General features: G+C 46.3%; 1 protein-coding gene across 4 annotated transcripts in view; it reads left to right on the top strand.

Annotated features, from left to right (window-relative positions):
* Positions 1-18,552, top strand: part of C1H1orf116 (chromosome 1 C1orf116 homolog) — a 37,513-nt gene extending 18,961 nt beyond the window's left edge. Inside the window, exons 1-4 of one of the 4 annotated variants that reach the window (XM_059940675.1) lie at positions 6,533-6,614; positions 12,098-12,283; positions 14,666-14,843; positions 16,230-18,552. In XM_059940675.1, coding sequence (XP_059796658.1) covers positions 12,179-12,283; positions 14,666-14,843; positions 16,230-17,785 — 1,839 coding nt within the window. In that variant the 5' untranslated portion in view covers positions 6,533-6,614; positions 12,098-12,178 and the 3' untranslated portion in view covers positions 17,786-18,552. The other 3 variants (XM_059940666.1, XM_059940659.1, XM_059940679.1) reach the window with 3 other exon arrangements.
* Positions 18,553-23,508: the final 4,956 nt, after the last annotated feature.

The following is a 23,508-nucleotide window of genomic DNA, read 5'->3' as shown; positions in this document are numbered from 1 at the left end:
AGAACTGATTTTGCTGCATCCCATAGATTTTGGAAAGTTGTGTTTCCCTTTTCATTTGTCCTGAAGGATTTTCTGATTCCTCTTTGATATATTCATTGACCCACTGGTTTTTTAAGTAGCATGTTGTTTAGCCTCCACGTGTTTGTGCTTTTCCTATTTTTCTTTCTGTAATTGATTTCTAGTTTTATATATTGTGATCAGAAAAAGAAAATGCTTGATATAATTTCTTTTCTCTTAAATTTATTGAGACTTGTTTTGTGGCCTAGAATGTGATGCATCCAGGAGAACTTTCCATGTACACTTGGAAAGAATGTGTATTCTGCTGTTTGTGGATGGAATGTCCTGTAGATATCTATTAAGACCAACTGGTCTACTGTGTCATTTAAGACCACTGTTGCCTTATTGATTTTCTGTCTGGATGATCTGTCCATTGACTTAAGTGGAGTGTTAAAGTCCCCTACTATTACTGTATTACTGTGAGGTACACTTTTTCCCCACAGCTGATCACTGCCCACACCCTGTTGTGGAGCCACACTGCAGGGCTGGTGGGGCCCACATGGATTCTTCGTGTGTATCAGGGTGTAAGCTGTGGTGGACTGGCCACCATCAGAGTTCTGGGTCTCTTCTGAGGCGCTGCTTGAGCACACGCCAACAATGGCCACCACCACCCCACCCAGATGACACTCTGGGACCCCATTGCCTCTGTGTCCCACAGCCAAAATTCTTCTCTGGTCACGGCAGCCCTAGATCCAGTGCCGAGCTACAACGTGGAGTAAGTGAGACTGGACCATTTACTTGGCTCAGACTGGGACACATGCAGAGGTGGTCAGGGGAAACCCAGCAGCCACTAGAGGAGTCTTCAATCCAACCTCTCTGCTCTGCCTTGGGGACAAGCCAGCATGCATGCACTCCTCAAGAGCAAAGTTCAGGCTTCCCTCAGCCCTCCTGTTAGTCCCAGTGGTGCTCTGACCAGCCAAGGGGCTCATCTCCCCTGTGTAGGACCCCAGGAGTGGGGTGCCCAATCTGTGTCTTAAACCACTTACTCCCCAGTGTGGGTCTCTGCCCATGTAATCTCCCTTTTCCTCTGAGTCCCCTTCCAGGAGCACAGATCCCAACCTGATCACTTTTCTTTCCTTCCTATCTGATTTTGTGTGGATCTTTCTTACAGCCTTGTTTGTACAGAAGTCTTTCTGTGAGTTTCCAGTTAGAGAATTGCTCCACATGTACATGTATTTTTGATGTGTTCATGAGGGGAGGTGAGTTCCACATCCTCATACTCTGCCATCTTGATTGATTCGTGGTGTCAGTCTTCTTGTTGTGTGATCAACAAGAGATGTTAGTGATTTGAAGGAATCCAATGATAAAAAAACAAAAGCAAGAGCAGGAAATTCTGACATGTGGAGTAGAAGGTTAAAGTTTACATTTCTGGGTACCTAGACGCTAGCAGATAGGAGGGAAATGGTTACAGTCTAATCCATCTGTCTGGCTTATAACTGTTACTATAATATAAATTTGTATTCCATGGTCCTGTATACTGCTAACAATGAATAAAATAAATATTAATATATTATACTCATAGTATACTTAATGCAAATTCTATGACAAGTGTTCCAAGAAATAACAAGTTTGAGAAGCAAAATATATTCTTGAATTGGCAATTTCAACAAATGATTTTGTGTAGAGCTATGAGGAGCTTGCTGGGAGATCCAAATATTATCCATTTATGTTCCCTAGTATTTTGCAGTATTGAATATTTGCTATAAGCTACAGTTCTTTGTAAATACTATTAAACTTGATATTTCTTATTTATTAAACAATGTTTCAATACAGTTATCCATAATAATAAATAAAGAACATAAAGAATGTTAGAAGCATGTTAAGAAAGATAATTGAAATCAGTCAGCCCATTGCCAGATGCGTTTTAAATTATTGCAATGTAAAGTATCGTCAATTGGGGGCTTTCGTAATAGCTCAGACTCATAGATATATTCATAACATCAAAAAGTCAAAAACCTCTGAAACAGTCCTGATGAGCCAATGCCTACTACTTTTAAGAGCTATGCACAGTTTAATAGTATGTCAAGGGACAAGATTTGGGGAAAAAACAATGAGCAAAACTGTAGCAGTAGATGGGTTATCTACCGACACTATCTCCAAAAAATGAATTCTTTAGGGCAAGATTGTTAAATAAAGGACTTCAGTTTCCCAAAAGTTTATCATCAGCTTTGACATTAATATATAACTAGTGTAATATAATAGAAGAATTATACATAGAAAAATTTGGTGCCCTTCATGAATTCAAATTTTTCAGGGAGAGAAAGAGGACAATTACATCCTAGTGGGTTAAATCTAGAGACATGTTCATTGTGTTAAGAGATTACAGTGAAGCAGCACCTAACATCCTATTCAAAAAGGTGGTGCTTGGGCTGAACTTTGAAGGAAGGCTAAGACTAAGCCAGGAGAACAGGGTGGGAATGGGTCCAAGCAAAGGGTGCAGCCCAGTAGCATGAAAGCATGACAGTTTCAGAAAAATTAGATGTGACTGTAGTAAAGAGTATGGATGAATATGTGGTGGGGAAATGCACATAAGCCCAGTTAATGAAGGTTTTTTATGTCTTATAGGGACTTTGAATTTCATCCTGAATGCCATGAAAATACCTCAAAGTATTTTAAGGAGAGGAATGACAATTCAGATGTGCCTCTATGAAATGAAAGATGTGAAACAAGGAACTTCTGTAGTTTCTTCCATCTTTAGTGGTCTGTGATCCTACAAATAGTGAAGTCCTGATCAGAGTAGAGAGGACGAAGAGCCGGAGACAGTTATGAAAGTGATCTCACAGGAGCTATGGGAGGATTGCTGTGAAGTATTGAGTCTGGGTGCTGCAATTAGCTGGCAGGGGGAGAGAGGAGAGAGGTCAGAGGTAAGACGGGTTCCATTTTGAACATGTTAAGATTTGGCATTCCTTACAAAACCCACTGATGCTACTAGATGATCTCAGCCCTCCCCTCAGACTTTCATTAACACTGGGAAGAAAAGGACTACTGAATCCTCTAAATTTTTATGGTAGGTGGGCCAACACTGCTCTCAAAAAAGAAAAAAGGGAGAAAAAAAGCTACTCCCAGCAACTACTTAATGATTAAGTCATTTCAGAACTTCATCCAAATCCACTTAATTACACCCTTTAGTTCCCATCTAATTAGTTTAGGCTTAACACTAATATCAGTTTGGTGAGAACTTGCTGATCTATTTGCTCTCTTAATCTGGCCTATCAATTCCACAGTTTATAGCCAAATTATAACCATCCTCATCTGAATCCTTTCCCAACTGTTCTCTCTTTAAAGCAAGTTCTCGCTACTACTTGAAGAATAAAACCTTCCCTCTCCCCAACAGAAGTACATTCAGAGACCCAGCACGGAGTACCATGCCCTATACCATGAACATAGTGGGTACCCAGTGTTTCCTAGGGCTGGTGATAATACATGTTCAAAGTAACTTCATTTTTCCTTTGGAGAGGAAAAGGAGAAGAAAGGCACTGCTAGGATGTGACTGTAATGTGAATGAATAAGTATCATGAATGGTTAGAGTGGAGGTCTACTGTATTTTGCAGAGAGTCCAGCTTTATAAGGGGCCCAAAAGAGGAAAGATTGACCAATGACTGTCTGTGGTATATTTTGGTTTTAAGGTGGTGTGTGCGTGTTTGTGTGTAGGGGAAGTGAGTTGCCTCAATGGGGAGGTGGTACTGAGAAGGAAATAAACTAGTTTCTGACAGTCGAGAAGATGACTGCATCACAACAGCATGCAAGGATGGGGAAGGAGTGAGGACACAGATGAGTCAGGTGAGTTGGACTGTAATTAGATACCACAGTCAGGTCATCAAATAGGAATTCATATACAAAGAGCAACAACACACACTGCTCCTCAAATGATGACCTACATCAACCAGGGAGCCTTAGTCTCTCAGGTTTCTGACTTCGGAAATCCTCTCTTTCCCCTAGTCCAGACCTCCTTCTCAATTCTCTTGGAACCTTAGAGACTTGGTATTTCTTTTTTTTTAAATAAATTTATTTATTTATTTTTGGCTGCGTTGGGTCTTCTCATTGCTATGAGCGGGCTTCCTCTAGTTGTGGTGAGCGGGGGCTACTCTTTGTTGTGGTGCGCAGGCTTCTCGTTGCGGTGGCTTCTCTTGTTGCGGAGCACGGGCTCTAGGCACACGGGCTTCAGCAGTTGTGGCTCGCGGGCCCTAGAGCGCAGGCTCAGTAGTTGTGGCACGCAGGCTTAGTTGCTCCGTGGCATGTGGGATCTTCCCGGACCAGGGCTCAAACCCGTGTCCCCTGCATTGGCAGGCGGATTCTTAACCACTGCGCCACCAGGGAAGTCCCGAGACTTGGTATTTCTCCAAGCCAAAAAGAAAGAAAGCAAAGCAAAACGAAGAAAGATTCCAAGGAAAACATTTAAAGATATGGAGAACGAAAAACACCAAATTCAGAATAGTGATTTATTTCAGCTGGGGGTGTATGTCTGTTTTGAGGAGGCAGGAAGGAGTGAGGAGAAAAGTTTGTTAGCAGCTTGAACTGTAATGTTAATGTTCTATTTCTTGAACTGGGTATTAGGTACAGTGGTGTTTTTATGCCAGAATTTCTGAAATATTTCATAATTTTCAAAAAAGAGATGTTTAAAAAAGGAAAGAGTAACAGAAGGATCATTTTGTCTATGTCCCTACATCTACCTGGGAAAAGACAGGGGCCCTTCCTAATTATTCTACTTTTATTATAAACTGAAAAACTGTTCACAAACAAAACTGTGCCTCCTCTCATCTTTGAGGTTAATGCTCACAAGTCAATTCATTTTTTTAACAAATGTTCAAATCACACACCTATGAAGCTTGATCAACTTCAGTGACTCCATCCATGGGTGTAACTCTAGTTTCATTGAACTTCTGATTTGGAACTTCCTGTTTTGTTAATATTATGACATCATACATGTTTGAATGACACATCAGGAAGAGAGGTCATCCTCCTTAAATGTTCAGTCAGCTCGGTTATCCAAATGCCGCTGATAGGGTGCTGAGTTATTCCAGGCTTCCTCAAACCTCCTTTCTCCTCACTAGTCCTGCCCTACCTCTTCTGTACCCAAGCCCCAGGGTCACTGCACTTCTGCAATGATCACATTGCAGAGACCACACAGAGAAAAGATGAAAGCCATGTGTCATCTTGTTATAAAAGACATGAATAGCTACAAGACAGAAATGAGACAAGAAAGGATAAATCTAGTTATTAGAATTAGACCTGCACATTATCTGTGTATTTCATGTTTCCTACTTGGGATTCTTCTCCAAAATAGAGGCTGATTGGCATCATACTGATAGATGGCAAGCTTGATGTCATACTGCCTGAGTTGAAATCCCTGCTCTGCCACATCTTAGCTACATGATCTTGAGCAAGTTATTTAACCTCTTTGTAAAATTTGTATATTAATAGTGTCTACATTCTGAAGTTCAGATAAAGAGTAAACGAAATAATGCATGAAAATGCTTAGCACAGCACAATTCCCAGTGCATAGCAAGAGCTTAATAAATGTTGGCAATTACTATGTGCATTGATTTTAATTTTTCTTTCTGCCTTTTGGTATTGAGGATAACATATATCCAGGAAAAACCAGCTTCCAAGCAAAAGGCACATCTGGTGAAAGTGGCTTCCATTCCTGGAGAAAGATTCCTTCCTGAAAGCATTGGGTTCTTCCAACTACTCTCTTCTCCCTACTCTCTTCTGGTTGTTTTAACTACAGGTGCCAGAAATCGGCCACTGGAAGGAGACAGGAGTTGCTAAACTGGTTGGTAGCTTCTTTTGTTTTTATTTCTTAATATTCATTGCTACCTTCCACGCACAGCTAAAAGAGACCAGAGACCCAAATGACAGAGTGCATGTTCCCTCCCTCAAGGCTGTCCAGTCACTTTTTCATCAGAACAGGGACCTCTTGGGGGAGAAAATGGTTTTATTTCCCCCAGAAGTAAATGAGGCCAAGAAGGTCGTTGGCAAACTGTAGGGCAACGGTGTCTCAGTGCCAGCATCTCTTGCCTTAGACGCCTTCTTCTGTGGTCCTGAGTGGAGTTGCTAGGATTATGAGCCGCTAGGAAAAAGCTTGAGGATGACAGTGACTCCGAAAAGCTAAAAAAGCGAGTAGCAAAACTGGCCACAAAGGATTTTAACTTGCAGAACTCAGGGGAACACTTCGAGAGGAAGCAGGCAGTTATAGATAGAAAATCAAGTTTCAGACAGACACACGGAAAAGCATACTGCCTAGTGGACTGTTTCTTTATAACAAGATTTTTTTTTTTAATAACATGCTGACTCTCCTTTCGTCCAGTCTCAGCCCAAACCGGTCCCCCTCCTTCGAGCCCGCCTCTATTATTAAAGGCTCTTTATTGGCTCTCAACGAGGAAGGGAGGGCAAGAAACGATTGGCTAAGTGAGAGCAGCACCGCCCTGCGCCGTCCCCTCCCACGCCCTCCCTGGATAAACAGCTGGAATGAGAAGTAGGGAGGGAGGGCTGGGATTGGCTGAGTGTCAGTTCCAGGGTGGGGTGAGGCAGCGCGGATGAAGATTTTACCTGTCTAGGTAAGTCAGGAAGAGGTCAAAAGAAGAAAACAGTAGGAAGCGGGGGAAGCAGTCTCTGTCTCCGTCTCTGCCCTTTGAAATATAAGGGTATTCCTTTCCTCTCTTCAGCCCCCCGCCCAGTGAAGGTGAGTTAATTCCTAACCAACTAACTATTGCTTATTCTGTAGCAAGAGCGGGGTGCTTCATGGGAAGTCAGAGCTACAGAGTTGCGGGGAGCCCTTTATACCCCAGGTGGGGGGCTTTCCTCTCTGTTCCTCAACTCCCTGAGTCCAGTACGGGATCAGAGTGAGTTGGTAGCTTCTTGAGATTGGAGTGTTTTAGTGGAGACCCAGGCTGAGACACTTTTTTTTTTTTTTTTTCGTCTGCCTATTTAGGTTGGATGAGCGTATTGTGCTGACAACAAGAAAACAGATTTGTTTTAGAAATTTCCATCTCTGAATAATTGAAGTTGCGTTGTGATTTTGGAAGGGAATTGTTAGAGTAGAGGAGGTCAGAATGGAAAATCGCCCGGGGAAGAAAAGTGCTTTGGTTTTCCATTCTAACAGGCAAATTTCTCATGGCTTTATGAACTCAATGTCTATTGTTATTTAAATGAAGGGTGCAGTGTGTGTGTGTTCAGTAATGGTAGTGTGATAATGGAACTCTTTGTGGATGGGTGTGTAAGGCGTGAGCTGTGCTAGGTTTTTGTAAGGGTGTGTGAGGTTTGGTTACATTGGGAAAATGCCAGCTCAGGCTACCAGCTCATCTTTGGAAAGCCCACGGATACTCTAGTTGCAAAGTCGAGCCTATTTGAGTTCAGCTTCATTAAATTTCTGACTTTGCCTGTTAATAGACACAGGGACTGGCAAACAGGAAGCTACTCAACTGTGCCGGGGCCTCAGCTACATTAATATTTCACGGTAGCATGTTGAGTCTAGTAGGAATTCCGAGTGGGGCTAAGGCCAAAGCAGTGTGGCAGAGTCCAGAGAGGAGAACCAGACCAGTGTTGTGGTTTTGCTTTGCCTTCCTTCAGGTGTCCCAGTTGGCAGTCTGTGTGGCCGGATTCCCTGCACAAGGACGCTGGGTGTAGAAGTCAAGTCAGAGTAACAAGTCAGCTCTCCGCCATCCACCTTGTGGGGATTAACACTGTGGTCCCTAACTTCACCCCTTTTCCTCCTGCTTCCAGAAAGAGGGAAGTGGGAAGACCCAATGCCAGGATCCCAGGGCCTGGCACACAAGCCCTGAGTGAATATATTGGGTTTCGTCCTGGCAACTGAAGCTTTAGGCTTTAGCTCAGCCCACACCACAGAACCAGCCTGCCAAGCTCACTGACTGAGGGCTGCCATACACGGCGACCTTGTCAGCAATAAAGATAAGCTGCAGTGTCAAGCAGAGTTCTTCTGTGCAGGTGATATTTCCACCCACCCTCTCCCTCAAACCCACTGGTGAAAGAGGCGATTATATCATTGCTTAAACACAAACAGAAACTTGCCCTTGTGCTTGTGGAGAGGGATACACACACAGTGCAACTTTTAGTCTTCTTGGCCTTTTCCTTAGGATGTTCTCCAGCCCAAGGCACATTTTGGGTGGTCAGCAAAAAGCAGAGGCACCTGGTCTAAGAGAAACAGGAAACCTCTTTGACCACTGGGGAGAGAGCTGAGCTCTTGGAGGATATAGGAATGGGCTCACAGGAAGAAGGTGATAAGGGGGCCTTGGGTCTGTTCAGATGGTACAGAGAAGCCAAACAGGAGTGGAGCTGGAGGCCTCTTCCCACCCCACCCCCTCCAGATGCCAGAATTCCACACGCCATTTATTTACTCTCCTCCAAGGCTTGGCTGGTTTCAGGGAGTAGTTAATATTTAATGTGCCTTTGCATGGGTGGCCCCGATATAGGCTGTTCACATTTCTTAACCCATTCCCTCCTCCCCTCAAGCTGCCCAAAGAGGTCAAGGGTTAAAAAATACAGAACTCTCACATTGAGTGTTTTGCATGCTGTTCAGGCTTCTTATCAAGTAGAAATACCTCAGGTTTCAATGGCTGCCCTGAAATAGCCCCCAAGTTTCAAGGTTGTAAAGTTGGTGGAAGGAAATGCAGCATCCAGGTCAGGTCAGACTGGTGAGGGAAGGAGAGAGTGGTGAGAAGAAGAGAAGACGTCTTTATGGTTCAGACTTTTAGGGTCAGGATACTAGGTGTGGAGATGAGGTGTGAGCACCTTAGAGCTCATTCAACTTTGGTTTCAGGTTCAGGTTAATCTCTGCAGTGATTTTGTTGTGCCTATGACTTGAGCTTCAGTGGCATTTGGTGTCTTTTCCTTACTCTGGAAATATCTATTGTGGGGACAAAAAGCTGGCCTGGATGCGTAAATCTGAATCAGAGAAGAGTGGTCTTAGGGCTTTCAGTGTTTAGTCAGGCATGGCCAATGGCCCTTCTTTAGGTACCCGGCCCTCTTGCCTCTGGACAGCTGCTGTAATGCCCTCTAGAAGGGCTGGGAGCCACAGGCTGCCCCTAGATGCAGTTATAAATCATTTCCTACTTCCCATAGGAAGGGGAGGTAGAAAGAGCCCCAGCTTTTGCATCTGTCAAATGGAGAAAATGCCACATCCTGCCTAAGGTATCAGGTTATTTTAAAGACCAAATGAACATATCTGAAACCACTTTGTAAGCTATACCCTGGTATGTTTTTTAAAGCAATGCTGTTCATATTGTTTCTATCTCTTCCAGCTGCTTCAGGCCATCCTTTGTTCCAAAGTGAGAATGTGTTAGGCTGCCCTGGGAGCGAGGAGAGGCTAGCATACCACTGTAAAGTCCGAAGTGTGCTTGGAAGAACAAGGGTAGTCATTTTTCTCTGAAAGGGAAAGACAGCATCTGCTCATCCATTCACAGAGAACATTCTATTAATTACAGTGAGTCACTTTTAATAGTTACGGCCCCAGTGTAACAGATAGGAAAACTAGAGCCAAAAAAACAGACCCTTGGATCTACACTGACTTCTTGGAAACAACACCTTTGTCTTAACAAAGTTTTGCATGCCTCATGCCTATTAGGTACTCATAAATGTTAGAGTAACTGAAAGCATTGCCCAAATTCCATTAAGCCATATATTTTCTGGGAAATAAAATATTAAAAAAGAGCTTACATGGGGCTTCCCTGGTGGCACAGTGGTTAAGAATCTGCCTGCCAATGCAGGGGACATGGGTTCGGGCCCTGCCGGGAAGATCCCACATGCTGCAGAGCAGCAAAGCCCGTGAGCCACAACTACTGAGCCCGCGTGCTGCAACTAGTGAAGCCCACACACCTAGAGCCCATGCTCCACAACAAGGGAAGCCACGGCAATGAGAAGCCCGTGCACCACAACGAAGAGTAGCCCCTGCTCACCACAACTAGAGAAAGCCCGTGTGTAACAACGAAGACCCAATGCACCAAAAAATAAATAAATAAAATAAGTAAATTTATTTAAAAAAATTTTTTAAAAAAGAGCTTACAGTAATAGGATAGAAGCCAAAAAAGAGACCTTCCAACAGTTCAACTAGTTCTAATGTCTACTGAGTTCTAGTGTCAACTCAGTAGACACTAGAACAAATGACGTTTATTCATCCAGCATTTTTTGAATGCCTTCTGTGTGCCTAGGCTAACGAGAAATGGATCCTCTTTGTTGTAGTGGTCTCAACCCTTCAGAATGTTAGGAATGAGTTAGAACTTTTGGAACCTAGACAGTCATTAATGGAGAGGCTAGCTGAGGTGACTGAACTTCATCCACATGACTTCTCACGTTTCTGTTTCTTTGGGATTCTGGATAATGGGGAACTAACCTCGTGAAGGAATCCCAGGAGTTATCTTACCCCATGTTGATTTATCACTGGGCTTCTTTGGTATCTCTGTCCTCTCTGGTTCTCCCTCTCTCTCCTGAGAGGCTCTGGACCCGCGTGAACTACATGTGTCTTGCCCATAACGGATCTTCCCTCTTCCTTCCCCATTGTCCTGCCCCCTCCCTACCTGCCCCACTTGAAGGTCTCCTCCCAAGCAGGAGGGGAGCTCTGTGAGGCCTCGTGTTTGTCAGCTCTAGGTGGTTGGCGGACTGACTCACCCAGCACAGCCCAAACCTGACTTTGGCACTGGAAGCAATTATTGGCAGAGGCGAAAAAGACAACCTGCCCTGGAATCTAAACCTCAAGCCTCAAGATCTCAAATAAAAACCAGTTTTCCAGAACATTTTACTTAGTATTCAGAAGGTGGGAAAAATGGTAGAAAATAAAGCATGGCGTTGCGGGGAAAATATGGATTCAGAATCAGACAAAGTATACTCTAATTCTAGCTCTTCCCCCAGGTCCCTACTTGATCTTAGAACTGTCTTTTAATCTTAATTCTTCTAGAATTTCATTTTAGCATAGGAGAGTCACCTTTGGCCTTTCCAGCTCTGGTGGAGTTTTTCCCACAAACAGGAATATGAAAATCCCTGGGATTTCCTGAAGGGAGATGGCACTACCTTCCTTTGCTATTTCTATTGGCACAATGAACTTGAAACTGTTCTTTCCCTATGAGTTGGAGTTGGGAGAAAGCTACCTAGAACATTGCTCTTGTTCATTTGACACAGATTAGGGAATCTCATTGGGAATAAGTGCAACATCAGGAGGGTGATACACAAGAGGGAAGCTGGGTTTGTGTCAACCACTGGGGTGCAATGCACATCCCTCCCGGACTAGGGGGATGACGGTGGCTGGGGTGGGGGTCGTTGTGATGGTGCTGACGATGTGGCTGTGGTAGCAGCTGACAGTTACAGGGCCGTGCACTGCACAATGTGTTTTACATGGAGTATTTCATTCTATAGTCACGAAAACCCTTTAAGGTAGGTACTATTACGGGCCCTGTTCCTTTTTTTTTTAAAAAAGCTTTTATTTCCCTTGCTACAGTCTACTTTGATCCGAGATGGATCTTGTCTTTTTCTTATTACAAAAATAGTAGTAGTTACTCATTTATACCTTAAGTGTTTGCTTACTTACTACCAACTAAACTGTGCTAACTGTTCTCAGTCTTACTATTAACCCTATTTAATGAAGAAAAACAGATTCAAAGAGTAATTTGCCTCATCACAACACTTTAAATGGTGGAACTGGAATTTGAACCCAGATCCAGCTACCTCCAGAACCCAAGCTTTAACCCCTGTAATATGTAGTGTTTCTAGTAATGAAAATGTAGGTTAAGCTCCCTGGTTCAGAGAAAAAAACGTGACCAAGAGAAATGATGGAATCTCTTTTCTGACTAGACTGCTTCTCCACCACCTAAGTCTGACGTTCTGCATGTATGTACGCCAGCTTATGTGTCCTTACATGTCCAGCTTATGTGTCCCCCTGCAGGCTGGGGGTTTGGGTTTGGGGCATGGCTGAGCATGGCCCCTTCCAGCTCTCTGTTTGCTTGGTGTCCCTGCCGCCATGCTGCTCCAGGGCCTGGGCAGAGCCTCGCTGGAGCCTGGCTCAGCTCACACGTGGCTTTGATTCTTCTCTTTTCAGGCCCGGCCTGGGACATTCTTCGCTTCCCTTCGCTTCCCCTCTGAGAGCCCCTTTCACCACCCCTGCACCTTGCTTCAGGCGATGCCCGAGAGAGAGCTCTGGCCAGCAGGGCCTGGCTTGGAACCCGTGACCCGCATTGGCAGCTGCGACAGCATGATGAGCACCACCTCCACCCTCTCTGGACCTGTACGTACCCTCTGTCTGCAGCCTGGCCCGCTCTCCGCACCCCTGCCCTGCCCTGCCCTACCCACCACCATCCTGGCTCACTGCTCCTTGTCTTTCATCTTCCTCGTCAGGGAGTGAATCACACCGGTCGGTATTCTGCCTCTGAGTCACCCCTGGTTCTGCAGAGAATAGGGTGGGACAACCCCAGAGAGTAATAGGACAAATGAGAGTTTTTCCCAGTTTTCATTAGGTTGGGGGGTTTAACTGAGATGAGAGAGTGGGTCAGTGATCTGAGGTTACGGTGGAAACTAGAATGTAGATCCTTGTAGCACGTGGATTCCTGAAGTCCTCTGCAAAGAACAGCGTTACTTCTGTCTTTTACAAAGATCAAAGAGCACGGAGCAGTTAAGAGCCTGGGTTCTGGAGCCAAACAGATCTGGGTTCTCTACTTAACAAGCTCTATGACCTTGGGCAAATTACTGAATTTCTCTAAGCTTCAGTCTCAGTTTTAAGATGGGCATAATATTAATACCAAATTCATAGGGTTCTTGAGGCGAGTAAATGAAATGCATGTCAAGCACTTAGCACGTGCCTCTATGTAGAAAAGAAATAGCCTATCTGTAAGCAAAGACTGAGAATCTTCCAAAGTCACTGTGTTTAACTATTTGTGAGTGACATGTAATAAATTGTAATTTTTCTGGGCATTTAAATTTAAATCTCAATTCTTATAAGGTTGGTGTGACAGGGTAAATCTGCCCTATGTCCAAATGTAAGCATTCTTTTGTTATAGGTACTCATCACATACCCTTGAGAATTTATACTTTATTGTTCTATATCCTATACATAGAGGTATTTGATAATTTAAGGATCGTAATGATCTCTACTGAATGTCAAAGATGTTTGATATAGTCGGTGAGTTTTGATATGTAAAAATGAAGTAGAAAAAGCAGCACACAACACACAAAAAACCTAAAGTGCAGAGAATATGTAGATAATTTCTTTTTAACCCTAGATGATGGGGCCGCACAGACCGCTTTCAGTTTCTGTTAAGCAGAGGCCAACATGAGTAGTTACATACCATTGGACACAGAATGTGACAGGAATTAAAGGTTTTCAAAGTGAATCATCCACAAAGGAGAAATTCAGAGTTGGAGTTTTGGAAGACTATTTTAGTAGGAAGAGGGCAGTAGAGAAGATTTTGTTTAGGGAACCTCTGGGGTCTGCATCGAGGCTTCCAAGGGCTGTATTCGGGACTTCCCTTTACAATGTAAGCGTCCCTCAATCAACTGACAGATGATTCTTTAAGGAGCCTGGGGAATTGGGGACGTTATTCCAACAACCATCTCCCCTCCCCCCAAGATATTTTTAGGGCTTTCTCAAAATCTTTCCTGGCCATCTGAGTGGGTCTGGAAAATATATAACTCTGAAGTATCTCAAATATTAGGAAGAGGGGTAGAGACAGCAGGAAGGGACTCAGGCCAAATTTCCTATATTCCCATCTGCCCTTTTGGTCGTCCCTTCAACCTTCAACTTTGGAGAGTGATTATTCCATGGATCTTCCTGGCCTTGTAGAACATAGGCAGTAACCATCTGAAATGGCCTCACCTGTTCTCCCAAACACTCCTATGTGCTTTCTCGTAATGAAAATTATTTATTTTAATTTCTACTTAATATTTAATACTAAGTTGCTTTCCCCTCACCCCATACCAGTTTCTCCACCTTCCTCCCTTAAGTTAATATTTGTTTAAGAAATGCACACTTTTTTGAATGTTAGCCAGAGCCAAATGCTATCAAGAAAGTAAATACACGAGGGAAAAAAAAATACTGTATGGAATGCATTTCAAAGTCAAGTATAAATTATTTAGTAAATTTATCTGTGACTAGTCATGCCACTGTTCCCATTGGCCTGGCAGCGAGTAGTTGGCTGTCTTTCCTGTTTGTCCTCATACTGTCCTTGACATGCCAGATCAAGAATGCAGAAGTACTTTGAAAAGTTAAAAGCAATACCATTCAAGTTTAAGGTCAAATCATTATGTTGCCCATACAGTTTAGAACAACATTGGAGACATGCGAAATGAGATACTTGATATAGGTCACACAGAGGAAGTGGAATTAGAACCTGGGTCTGCTTCTGATCTTTGCCCCTAAGCATTCCACCCAGGAGTGAACAAAAGAAAGGTCATTTGCCATCTGCCTGCCCGGCTGGGTGCTAGTGGGACAGCAGCCCAACAGTCTCTGCCCTCCTTGGTGCCTGCAGTTTCAGGAAGCAGCTCCAGCAGGTCTGCAGAGTGGCATGATGGACAGGTTTCCAGCTCTTCAGCAGTCCTTCCCAATGCAGGGTGGTTCTCGGGCCCCGCCAGTTTCTGTGGAGCTACCTCTCACAGCGCCCTCTCTTCACTCTAGAGTGACAGCAACTACGACTTCCTGTCCGCTGAAGAGAAGGAGTGTCTGCTCTTCTTAGAAGAAACCATTGGCTCATTGGACACCGAGGCTGACAGTGGACTGTCCACTGACAAGTCTGGGCAAGCCACAACTCCCCAAGGTCCCCGAACACTGCCCACGACCCAGCCTGCCGCCCAGGGTAAGAGAGAGTGTCTAAAAAAATCAAAAAAGGGGACTTCCCTGGAGGTCCAGCGGTTAAGACTCTGTGCTTCCACTGCAGGGGGCACGGGTTCGATCCCAGGTCGGGGAACTAAGATCCCGCCTGCATGCTGTGAGGCAAAAAAAACACAAAAAATAAAAACCCCAAAAAAGCAGTACATCCTCTGGCCACTCTCCATCTTGTCTGCCCTCTGCTCTAAGGGTCACGGGCAGAAGAAGGAGCAAATGTTCTCCTCTCCATTCTCGTGGCTGGAATAAAGCCTTGTCCCTGCAGGGAAGGGGAGGGATTGCTGACAAGCCAGCCTTCTACGTCTTTCTATGAAGTATCAGAGGCCTGGGAGGGAAAGGGGTTTGACCAGCACCCATCCTCTTATGGAGAAATTCTAAAGCAATATGACCACAGAGGTGGGGGAGAGATTCAGGGAGGGGTGGGTGGTTGGCTCTGGAAAAGCTAAGTCAGTCTGTGGAGCTTATCTGGGTGACCCAGAGGATGAGGCTGCAGGAGATAAGAAGAGGGAAGGGCTCCCTTAACTTCAGTGGGTGACGTCTCAAGGGCCTTGTGAGAGAGTGTGGAGTGGCGTTGAGGCTCAGTAGATGGGGAACAAGATGGCACGTAAGTGTGGCCATGAGTGCGGGGCCATATGTCCCAGGGTGAGGGGGGCATTTTACTCCTGAAGACGGTCCCATTGCTATCAGGACTGTGATCACTGATTCATTCGTTTAGCAAATATTGATTGACAATGTGTTAGACCCTCCCTGAGACAGAAGAGGAAGTGGGGACATGGGGCTTCCCCTGCTGCCTGGTGCTGATTTCCTGGTCCAGTGGGCCTGATACATGTGCTTACTCGCTGGAAGAAAAGAGCCCCTGTCACTCTGTGGTGCGGGGACAGCTGTGGCCATTACAGAATCATCCAGGTGCTTATAGAAAGTGAAGGCAGAAGAAGGCAGAAGCCTGGTCAGGCAAGAGCAAATCACCGTTGACAATGTTCATGCTCAATGCTCCCACTGGACTCAGTTACCTGAGAGCCCCAGGAGAGCTAGAGGGACTGTCCTGAACCCCAACCAACCCTGCATCTGTAGAGGGTTAGGAAGAGCCTGAGTCAGGAACATGGATCTTGTCTGGGGCTGCCCTTTCCCCAGTCATCAGGAAACATTAATCCTTGGTTGGAGGGAAACTGCTAGTACTGATCTGTTAGTCTAAATGACATCCAAACAAGAGTGCTGCCCTTTAAGAGCAAAGAAACAACAAAAATCAAAACCCATCCATTGCTAACTAGAGATCAGAGTTTGGGAAGTGTTTTCTTTCCCCCGGCAGCAGGGTTCTCACCACGCACTCTTCTTTGCCTGTTTCTCCCGACCCTCACAGGACATCCGAAAGAAACTGTTCAGCAAGGAACAGAGCCAAAAAGAGTGACTCCATTCAGCTTGTCGCATCTGCCCGAGCCTCAAAGCCTGGGCCTCAGGTCTGGCTCCTACAGCCTCCCCAGAAATATCCACATCGGCAGAGACCAGATCCTCAGAAAAAGCACCACACAGACTAACAGCCACATCCCAGGGGCATCTGAGGGGCTTGTCCCGGGGCCTGAGAAAGAGCAGGTCAGCCAGAGCAGTGAGCCCCACCAGGCACCGACGGGCCCCCGGGACGCGGCCCTTGATCTGGACAGGGCCTTCATCCCCCCACCAGAGGCCTTCCGGGACACCCAGCCAGAGCAGCGTGGGCAACACGGCCTGCCCAGCCAGCCAGGGGAGCTGAGTCACGGGCCCCAGCTCCACACATCACTCAGCCTCCAGCAAAAAAGGGAGACCACTTCGGAGGCCATGTCCCAAAAAGCCAGTGAGGAAGGCTCGACCGGGGAACCTGGACAAGCTCGGCCTCCTCCAGCTGTGTCCTCGCAGAATGCAAAAGCTGAAGATGTTCCTGGCCCATCAGGGGGGGATCCAAATGCCCGGCCGGCTCCCCTCACAGCCCCTAAGACACGGAAGCTGCCACCAAATATTGTTCTGAAGAGCAGCCGAGGTGGTTTCCACAGTGATCCCCAGAAACGGCTGTCTTGCCACTCGGAGGCTGGGCCTGGAGACTCGGGCCCCGCCTCGTCATCACTGCAGGAGCAGAGGAGAGCACGCAGGGAAGCGCTGGAGAAGCTGGGGCTGCCCCAGGACCAAGACGAGGCCAGCGCCCACTTAAGTAGGCCCTCCATCAGGCTCAGGGAGACTCACACTCAGGCCCCCTCCCCGGCTCCGGCCCCAGCTCCGGCTCAGCCTGTGGTTCCAGCTCAGGTCTCAGCAGCGACAGGAAAGGCTGCAGCACCTGCACCAATGCAGGGACCTTCTCCAGTGAAAGCTCCGGGTCCGGCTCCAGCTCAGCCGTCTTCTCCAGGCAAGGTTTTGGTTCCCGCCCAGGAACCCACTCCAGGCAAAGTTCCAGCTGCCAAATCCATGCCAATTCCTATCCCTAAGGCCCCACAGGCAAATAGTCTCCTGACTCAGCCAAAGCCAGACTCTGGGCTGACTCTCCAGGAGAGCAGCATCCCTGGCCTGAGACAGATGAACTTCAAGTCCAACACGCTGGAGCGTTCGGGCGTGGGGCTGAGCAGCTACCTCTCAGCGGAGAAAGATCACAGCCCCAAAACCAGCACCTCTCTGGGAAAAAGCTCCTTCTTGGACAAGATCTCACCCAACGTCTTGCGTAACTCCCGGCCGCGCCCGGCCTCCTTGGGCACCAGGAAGGACTTCGAGGGGATCCAGGTGGGCAAGTTGGCCGACCTGGAGCAGGAGCAGGGCTCCAAGCACCTGTCTTACCAAGGACAGAGCCGTGACAAGCTGCCTCGACCCCCCTGTGTCAGTGTCAAGATCTCCCCAAAAGGCGTGTCTGCTGAACACAGAAGGGAGGCTCTCAAGAAGCTGGGCCTGTTGAAGAAGTAGGCGCTGGCCGCCAGCACCCCCGCACAACCCCTCCCGCGCCCCGTCATTCGAGAAGAGACCCAGGGCTCCACTTAGTCTTCCCCACCTCACAAGTCAGGGGCCGGGCAGGGGTCTGCTTCTCTGCAGTGTCCTCTTCTCTCTGAGGGCGAGATTGGAGCACACATTTATATTCAGAGTGGCTGTACCAATGAGTGCCTGCGTGAACCATCCTGAAGATGATTCCCACAGGAGGGTGTATGTGTGTGCTATAGGCTGCGTCTATCACTGAAGCTATTTATATGACACAGAGTCATTGCTCAGAATTCCTCACTTGTTGGAAATTTTCTTACATCAGGTAGAGTTCAGCCAAGCCAGAACTGAGTGCAGAGGGGTGGCTAAGCCTGAGAAAAAAAAGTCAAATGGGACAATGGATGTACTCGTGACACTGCAAATGCAGGGTCACATGAAATGTGGGTCTCCCAGAACCCCTGCAGCGGGTGGAGATTGGCACAGACCTTGCTGGCTTCCCCTCTCACTTCTGGCCTCCTGGATAGGGGCCTGCGGCCAAGAGGAGTTGGTTTGTTATCTCATCATCTGCTGCCTTCTCACTGTCCCTAGTCCCAAGGGTCAGACACATCCCTGTCACTAAAAACTCTTGGTTGACTCATACCAGGAGAGCTCTTGCTGGCCTGAGAAGTCGGGATGAGTGCCCACACAGCACACCTCCACTGGGGAGGGCCTTGTCCGTGGGCTTGTTAAATTCAGTAATAAACTACGGTGGTCCCTGACTCTGATGTGCCTCTCCTTCCTGCTCCGGATCTCAGTCTGCACAGTGACCCCAGGGCTGGGCCAACAGTGAGATGGGAGCCCAAGCCCAGAGGCTTTGTAAATACCAAGGGACTCTTACAGGCCTTTGTCTACACGACTGCAAGTTGTTTTTTGATTTCCTCAATTCCTATGGAAAATCAGCACAGTGCATTCTCTGCTAATTATTCATAGAATATCAGAGCTGGGAGGGGCCTTAGAGACACCCTAGTCCAACCCTGTTGGGGAAGGGAAGTGACTCATCTTGGTCACTCTGCTGTTTAGTAACAGACCTGAGATCAGAGCCGGAGCTCCTGATGCCGCTCCCATGCTGCATGCCCCTTCCCTCCAGCAGTGCCTTTGTCCCTCCACTCAACACCCTAAGGAGACCAGCAAAGGTCCAAGCTTAAAGCTCTTCAAGATCTAAAGTGTCTCCTGAAACATCAGAGATTAAACGTTGTTCAGGATCATATATAGTGCTGTGGGTTTTTACTTAGTTTGGGAAAGTAGCAATATAATAACTCATTTTTAATCCCAAATTCCCTGACCAAGTTGTGCAACTTGAGAACATGCTGGAAGAGCGTACTGTGGGTAGGTGGTGTGGGCTTGTGAATACAAGCTTGGAGATCAGACATGGCTGGCCGTGACCCCTGCTTCCCCTTAAGAAATGCATGTTATTCAGAGATGTGACCTGGTTGGAGTCCAAGGTGCCCAGATGTGAGGGGCAGATAAAGGGAACCGGGTTGAAAAAGTGCCCTTTAGGTCTGCTGAGTGTTTCTGGGCTGTGTCCTTAGGGACCCAGCACATCAAGGCTCAGTATCTCTGCAAGTGGAGAGGAGGTTAAGGTAAGGACAACAAATGGCTGCGCCCTGCTATGGCATGTGGGTTGTGGTTGTGACAGTTTCTGTGTACACTCTCACACACACACCCAAAAGCTGGTGCCTTGTTCCTGGCCCTGGGTGAGGACCTGGCCTGTCACAGCCAATAGGGTCACCCATGACTGTCTGAGCCACATCTTATCACAGACACCCCCCAGAGAGAGAAGACCCCCCCCCTCCTGCAATACTGGTCCGACATGCTGTATTTGGTTGAACTGCTTCCCAAGACACGACCTAAAGAATGCTCACTTTATTATTTATTAATTTCCCTGATAAATAGGGAAACTTGGGGCCAGCTATAAAGTAAGACTTGGTAGGAATCTGGGGCCTTGGCATTAACACAAGCCTCACTAACACAGGTTGGTCAGGGGCACATCCTGTGAAATCCCACTCCCTGGTGAAGGCAATTTCTCTCTCAGACAAAGCAGAGTTACACACAGCCTGCCTTCCTGCTCTCTATTCTCATCCTGCCTGCTTCCCCAAGTCACCCAATTTGAGATACTCTGTCCCCTTGTTATTTAAAGATACCATGCTTCCCCATGTCCTTGGCCTTCAAAGAGCATGCTTTGCTCTAAGGATGGTCTTTGGGATTCAAGAATAGGATAATAAATCCAAACCTGGTTGTCCTCATGTTGAAGAGGATCAAGGGGAGGTAGTGAGGACATCCACTGTCCTGAGTTGTATCCATCTTCTTGTTCCAGAAAGGACTGCTCTTCATTCAGCTTGAACTGATTGGGGGAGAGGTGAGAGTGGGGTCAGGGTTGTTCTTATCCCCTTTGAAGGATTTTGGGCAGAAATTTGGTTTTAAAAACCACAGTGACAACTCTACTTTCACATGGCCTTATTTCTCCGCTATCCCCTGCCTGCTGTAGTCTTGCTGCTGCTGGAAACAAGCCATCTGCCAAATACAGGAGCTGGCCCATCCTCAGCCTAGCCCAGTGAGGTCTGTGCCCTCAGATGCGTTGGCAGCCACTCCTCTGAATCACCACTCATATGCCACCCTGAGAGTTCTCCAGGCCCACGAGGTCCTACCTCCTACCCAGAGGTCAAGGGATGGACCCAGTCACCTCTTAGGTGGCCCTCTCCATAGTGGGAAGTGTGGTCTGACAGATGCCACCCTGGGGGTACGTAGGTGTGCAAAAGTTAGTGTTTATTCCATGGAAGGAGAGCAAGTGAAAGACTGGAGAGCAGGCCCTACTTGATGTTATGAGTTAGAGCTGGAGGTGAAGAATTTAAATATGTGTAAATATGTGAGATGAACCACTTCATCCTTGATCCATGATCATTTTGTAGGAAGAAAAGGATCATACTGTCAGAATACAAAGCTGTAGGTTCACAAACTAGAGAAGGAGGAGAGCCAGGGGGACGGGCAGGAGAAAGCACGTCCACCACAATCAGAATCTAAGAAAGAAGGCAGATACAGTGCTCCCATGCTCTTTTCTTCATGTGGGTGACTATGGAGCCTATAGATCTGGGCTCAGGTTACCTCCATCACTTACCAATCAGGGAACCATGGGGATGACACTTTAATTTTTGAACCTCAGAGTTCTCATCTGTAAAATGGGTATAATAATACCAGGCTTTCAAGATTATTAAGATGAACAAGTGATACAAACAAAATCTAAAGCTTAGTGCTTGACATAGCATAGATAGCTGATAAATGACAGAATTATTCCTTCTGGGTCTTATTCCTTCCTTCTCAAAGGGAGCAAATGTAGACAGGGTTGGCAGCCAAGAGCTCACCCAGTTCAGCTCTGAAGAAATCGGAGAGAGCTTGCTGCAGATAAAAGTTCAAAGTAACAAGTAGGCTTTGGCATGCTCTCCAAGTGACTCAACTTCACCCAAGCCATGAGTCCCGGAATTTGAAAACAAAGGGATCAGAGTGAATATGGTGTTTCTGTCTCCGTGAAGGCTGAACCAGCTATTTCCACCTTCTCTATCCCCAAACCCAGATTGCCATTTATCATCAATCTCTTGTTGTCCATGACCATATAGTTTACTTCTGTTTGCTTCCTTTAACTTCTTTTTGCTGTGGTTCAGGGAACTATATGCTGCTCTATAGTTATTTATTTTTCAAATGGAGAAAAAGAATAAACATAACAGGAGGGAACTCTGGCTAAAAATCAGGAAGAGACAGAGGTTTCAAGATTCCTGGGGCATTTTCTAAAATAAGGTAGGCATCTTCCAGGAATGAACCAGGCATTCGTTAGCAGGAGGCAAGAAGATATATTGGGTGAACTCTCCAAATCCTTCTGATATGAGGGCCCTATGAATTGCAGGAGTCATCGCCAATATCACCATCCCCACCACCACCATCATGACCATCACTGACTTAGCATACAAGTGAGGTAAAAATAGGTGATGTTCTAAATCCCAGCCATCATTCCCTCTTGCTCATTGCCTACCTGGAGCATTGTCTTTATTCACCACTTGCCATGTATCCAGAGTTCAAAATAATCTGAAACGGATTCTTTTTAAAAAGCTCTGGACCAGGTGAGCTTTAGTGAGTCACTTCATCTCATTCATAAAATGGGGGGTTGGACTGGACTGGTCCATGCCAGCCTTGAAGTGTATGTTTCAATACATCCAAGCAATTTAATTAGGAAGACTAACACCCTGCCAAAAATAATCACAATGTAGTCTAAGCTAAAATACACCTCATAGAACCTAAGAGCTGGAAGGAAACTTTTAGGCTATCTAATCCAACCTCCCAGCTAAAGAGGAATTATGTCTATAAGTGGATATAAATAGTCAGAAAGATAGATGGGTGGATGGAGGGATGGATGGGTGGATGGAAGAGAGGAGAGGGAAGAGAGGATTGAGAACATATAGTGGCCAAGAGCACAGGCTTAGGAGTCAGGCTCTTTGCACCTCAGCTTCCTTTTCAGTTTATTTCTTTTTGATTCCTTTAACTTCCTTTGTCAGGGAACAGTATGCTGTCCTACAGTCACTTAGTTTAAAAATATAGTTTAAAAAAAGAGAACTTATAACAAGAATGAACCCCATGGAAGCAATAGAAATACTTACCTGTTACAGTTGTTATGAGCATAGAATCAAATGAGATAATACATATAAAAAGCACTTAGCACATTGCTCAATAAATGGACTCTATTAATGTTGTTATCATCATATACATATTTAATTCAGATACCAAATAGGTCCCCTTGAGGAATGGATTAATCCTAGCCTCCACCTAAATTCCTCAACCTGAAACAGTCAAAAGCCCTCACCATCAATCCTCCTGTGTTCCCTCTACATCCATGGTGCTGCTTCTGGACCTCCCCCGACCTGCCCACCCTTCCACCCCACACACCACCCACCCCACAGCATCTTCACTGTCCCTAGAGCCCAGGCCTTTAACTGATTCCCAAGGGAAATCAAGTTGAAGCATTTTGTTGTTTTCTGAGTTTCTAACTGAAGATTGAGTGGGAGATGCCAAGGGACCGAACATGAGGCACAGAGCCTACCTCCACCTCTGTGTCACCCTTTTTTCCCTCTCTGTCCCTTCTGGTGAGTTAACAGCGCTCCCAGGAAGCTCTCACCTCCATCCACACTCAGGGCCCCTCATGCTCTGAGCATCTGCTGCAAGAGACTTTTCAAAATATTTCTTATCCATGAATAGGGGTGTCTCGTTGAAATGAGCTCTGGAGACTGCAGTGTTCTCTACCTCCTTATCTTCACCCTTGAAAGCTGGGGGGTGGGCTGGGGCAGGGAGAGTCTACAACACAAGATGGCTTGTGACATCTACGCTTCCAACTCACACCGACCCCACTACATTCTTCCCAAGGGCTTCAGCAGGGCCTCCTTTGGATAGCTCCCTGCTCCGTGGATAAGCAGAGAAGTTTGGTCCTCTCTTCCAGTGACACCCACCCTAGTTTTTCAGGCAGGGGCTCTTCTGTGTTAACCAAGGCCCCAGGTAGGTGTTGTGGGCTGTGGGAATGTCGTTTAGCTGGTTAGTTCAAATATGGTATCATTAGCATTTTAGGGTGATTTTGTTGACTTAAAAAAATTGAGAAGTATGCTTTATTTGGTGGACAAAACTGAGGACTTAAACCCAGGAGG

This window comes from Balaenoptera ricei, chromosome 1, assembly GCF_028023285.1.
Source record: "Balaenoptera ricei isolate mBalRic1 chromosome 1, mBalRic1.hap2, whole genome shotgun sequence".
In the NCBI taxonomy this organism is placed as follows: domain Eukaryota; kingdom Metazoa; phylum Chordata; class Mammalia; order Artiodactyla; family Balaenopteridae; genus Balaenoptera; species Balaenoptera ricei.
The sequence above is the reverse complement of the archived record's forward strand: the minus strand, read 5'-3'. Positions and strand labels throughout refer to the sequence as shown.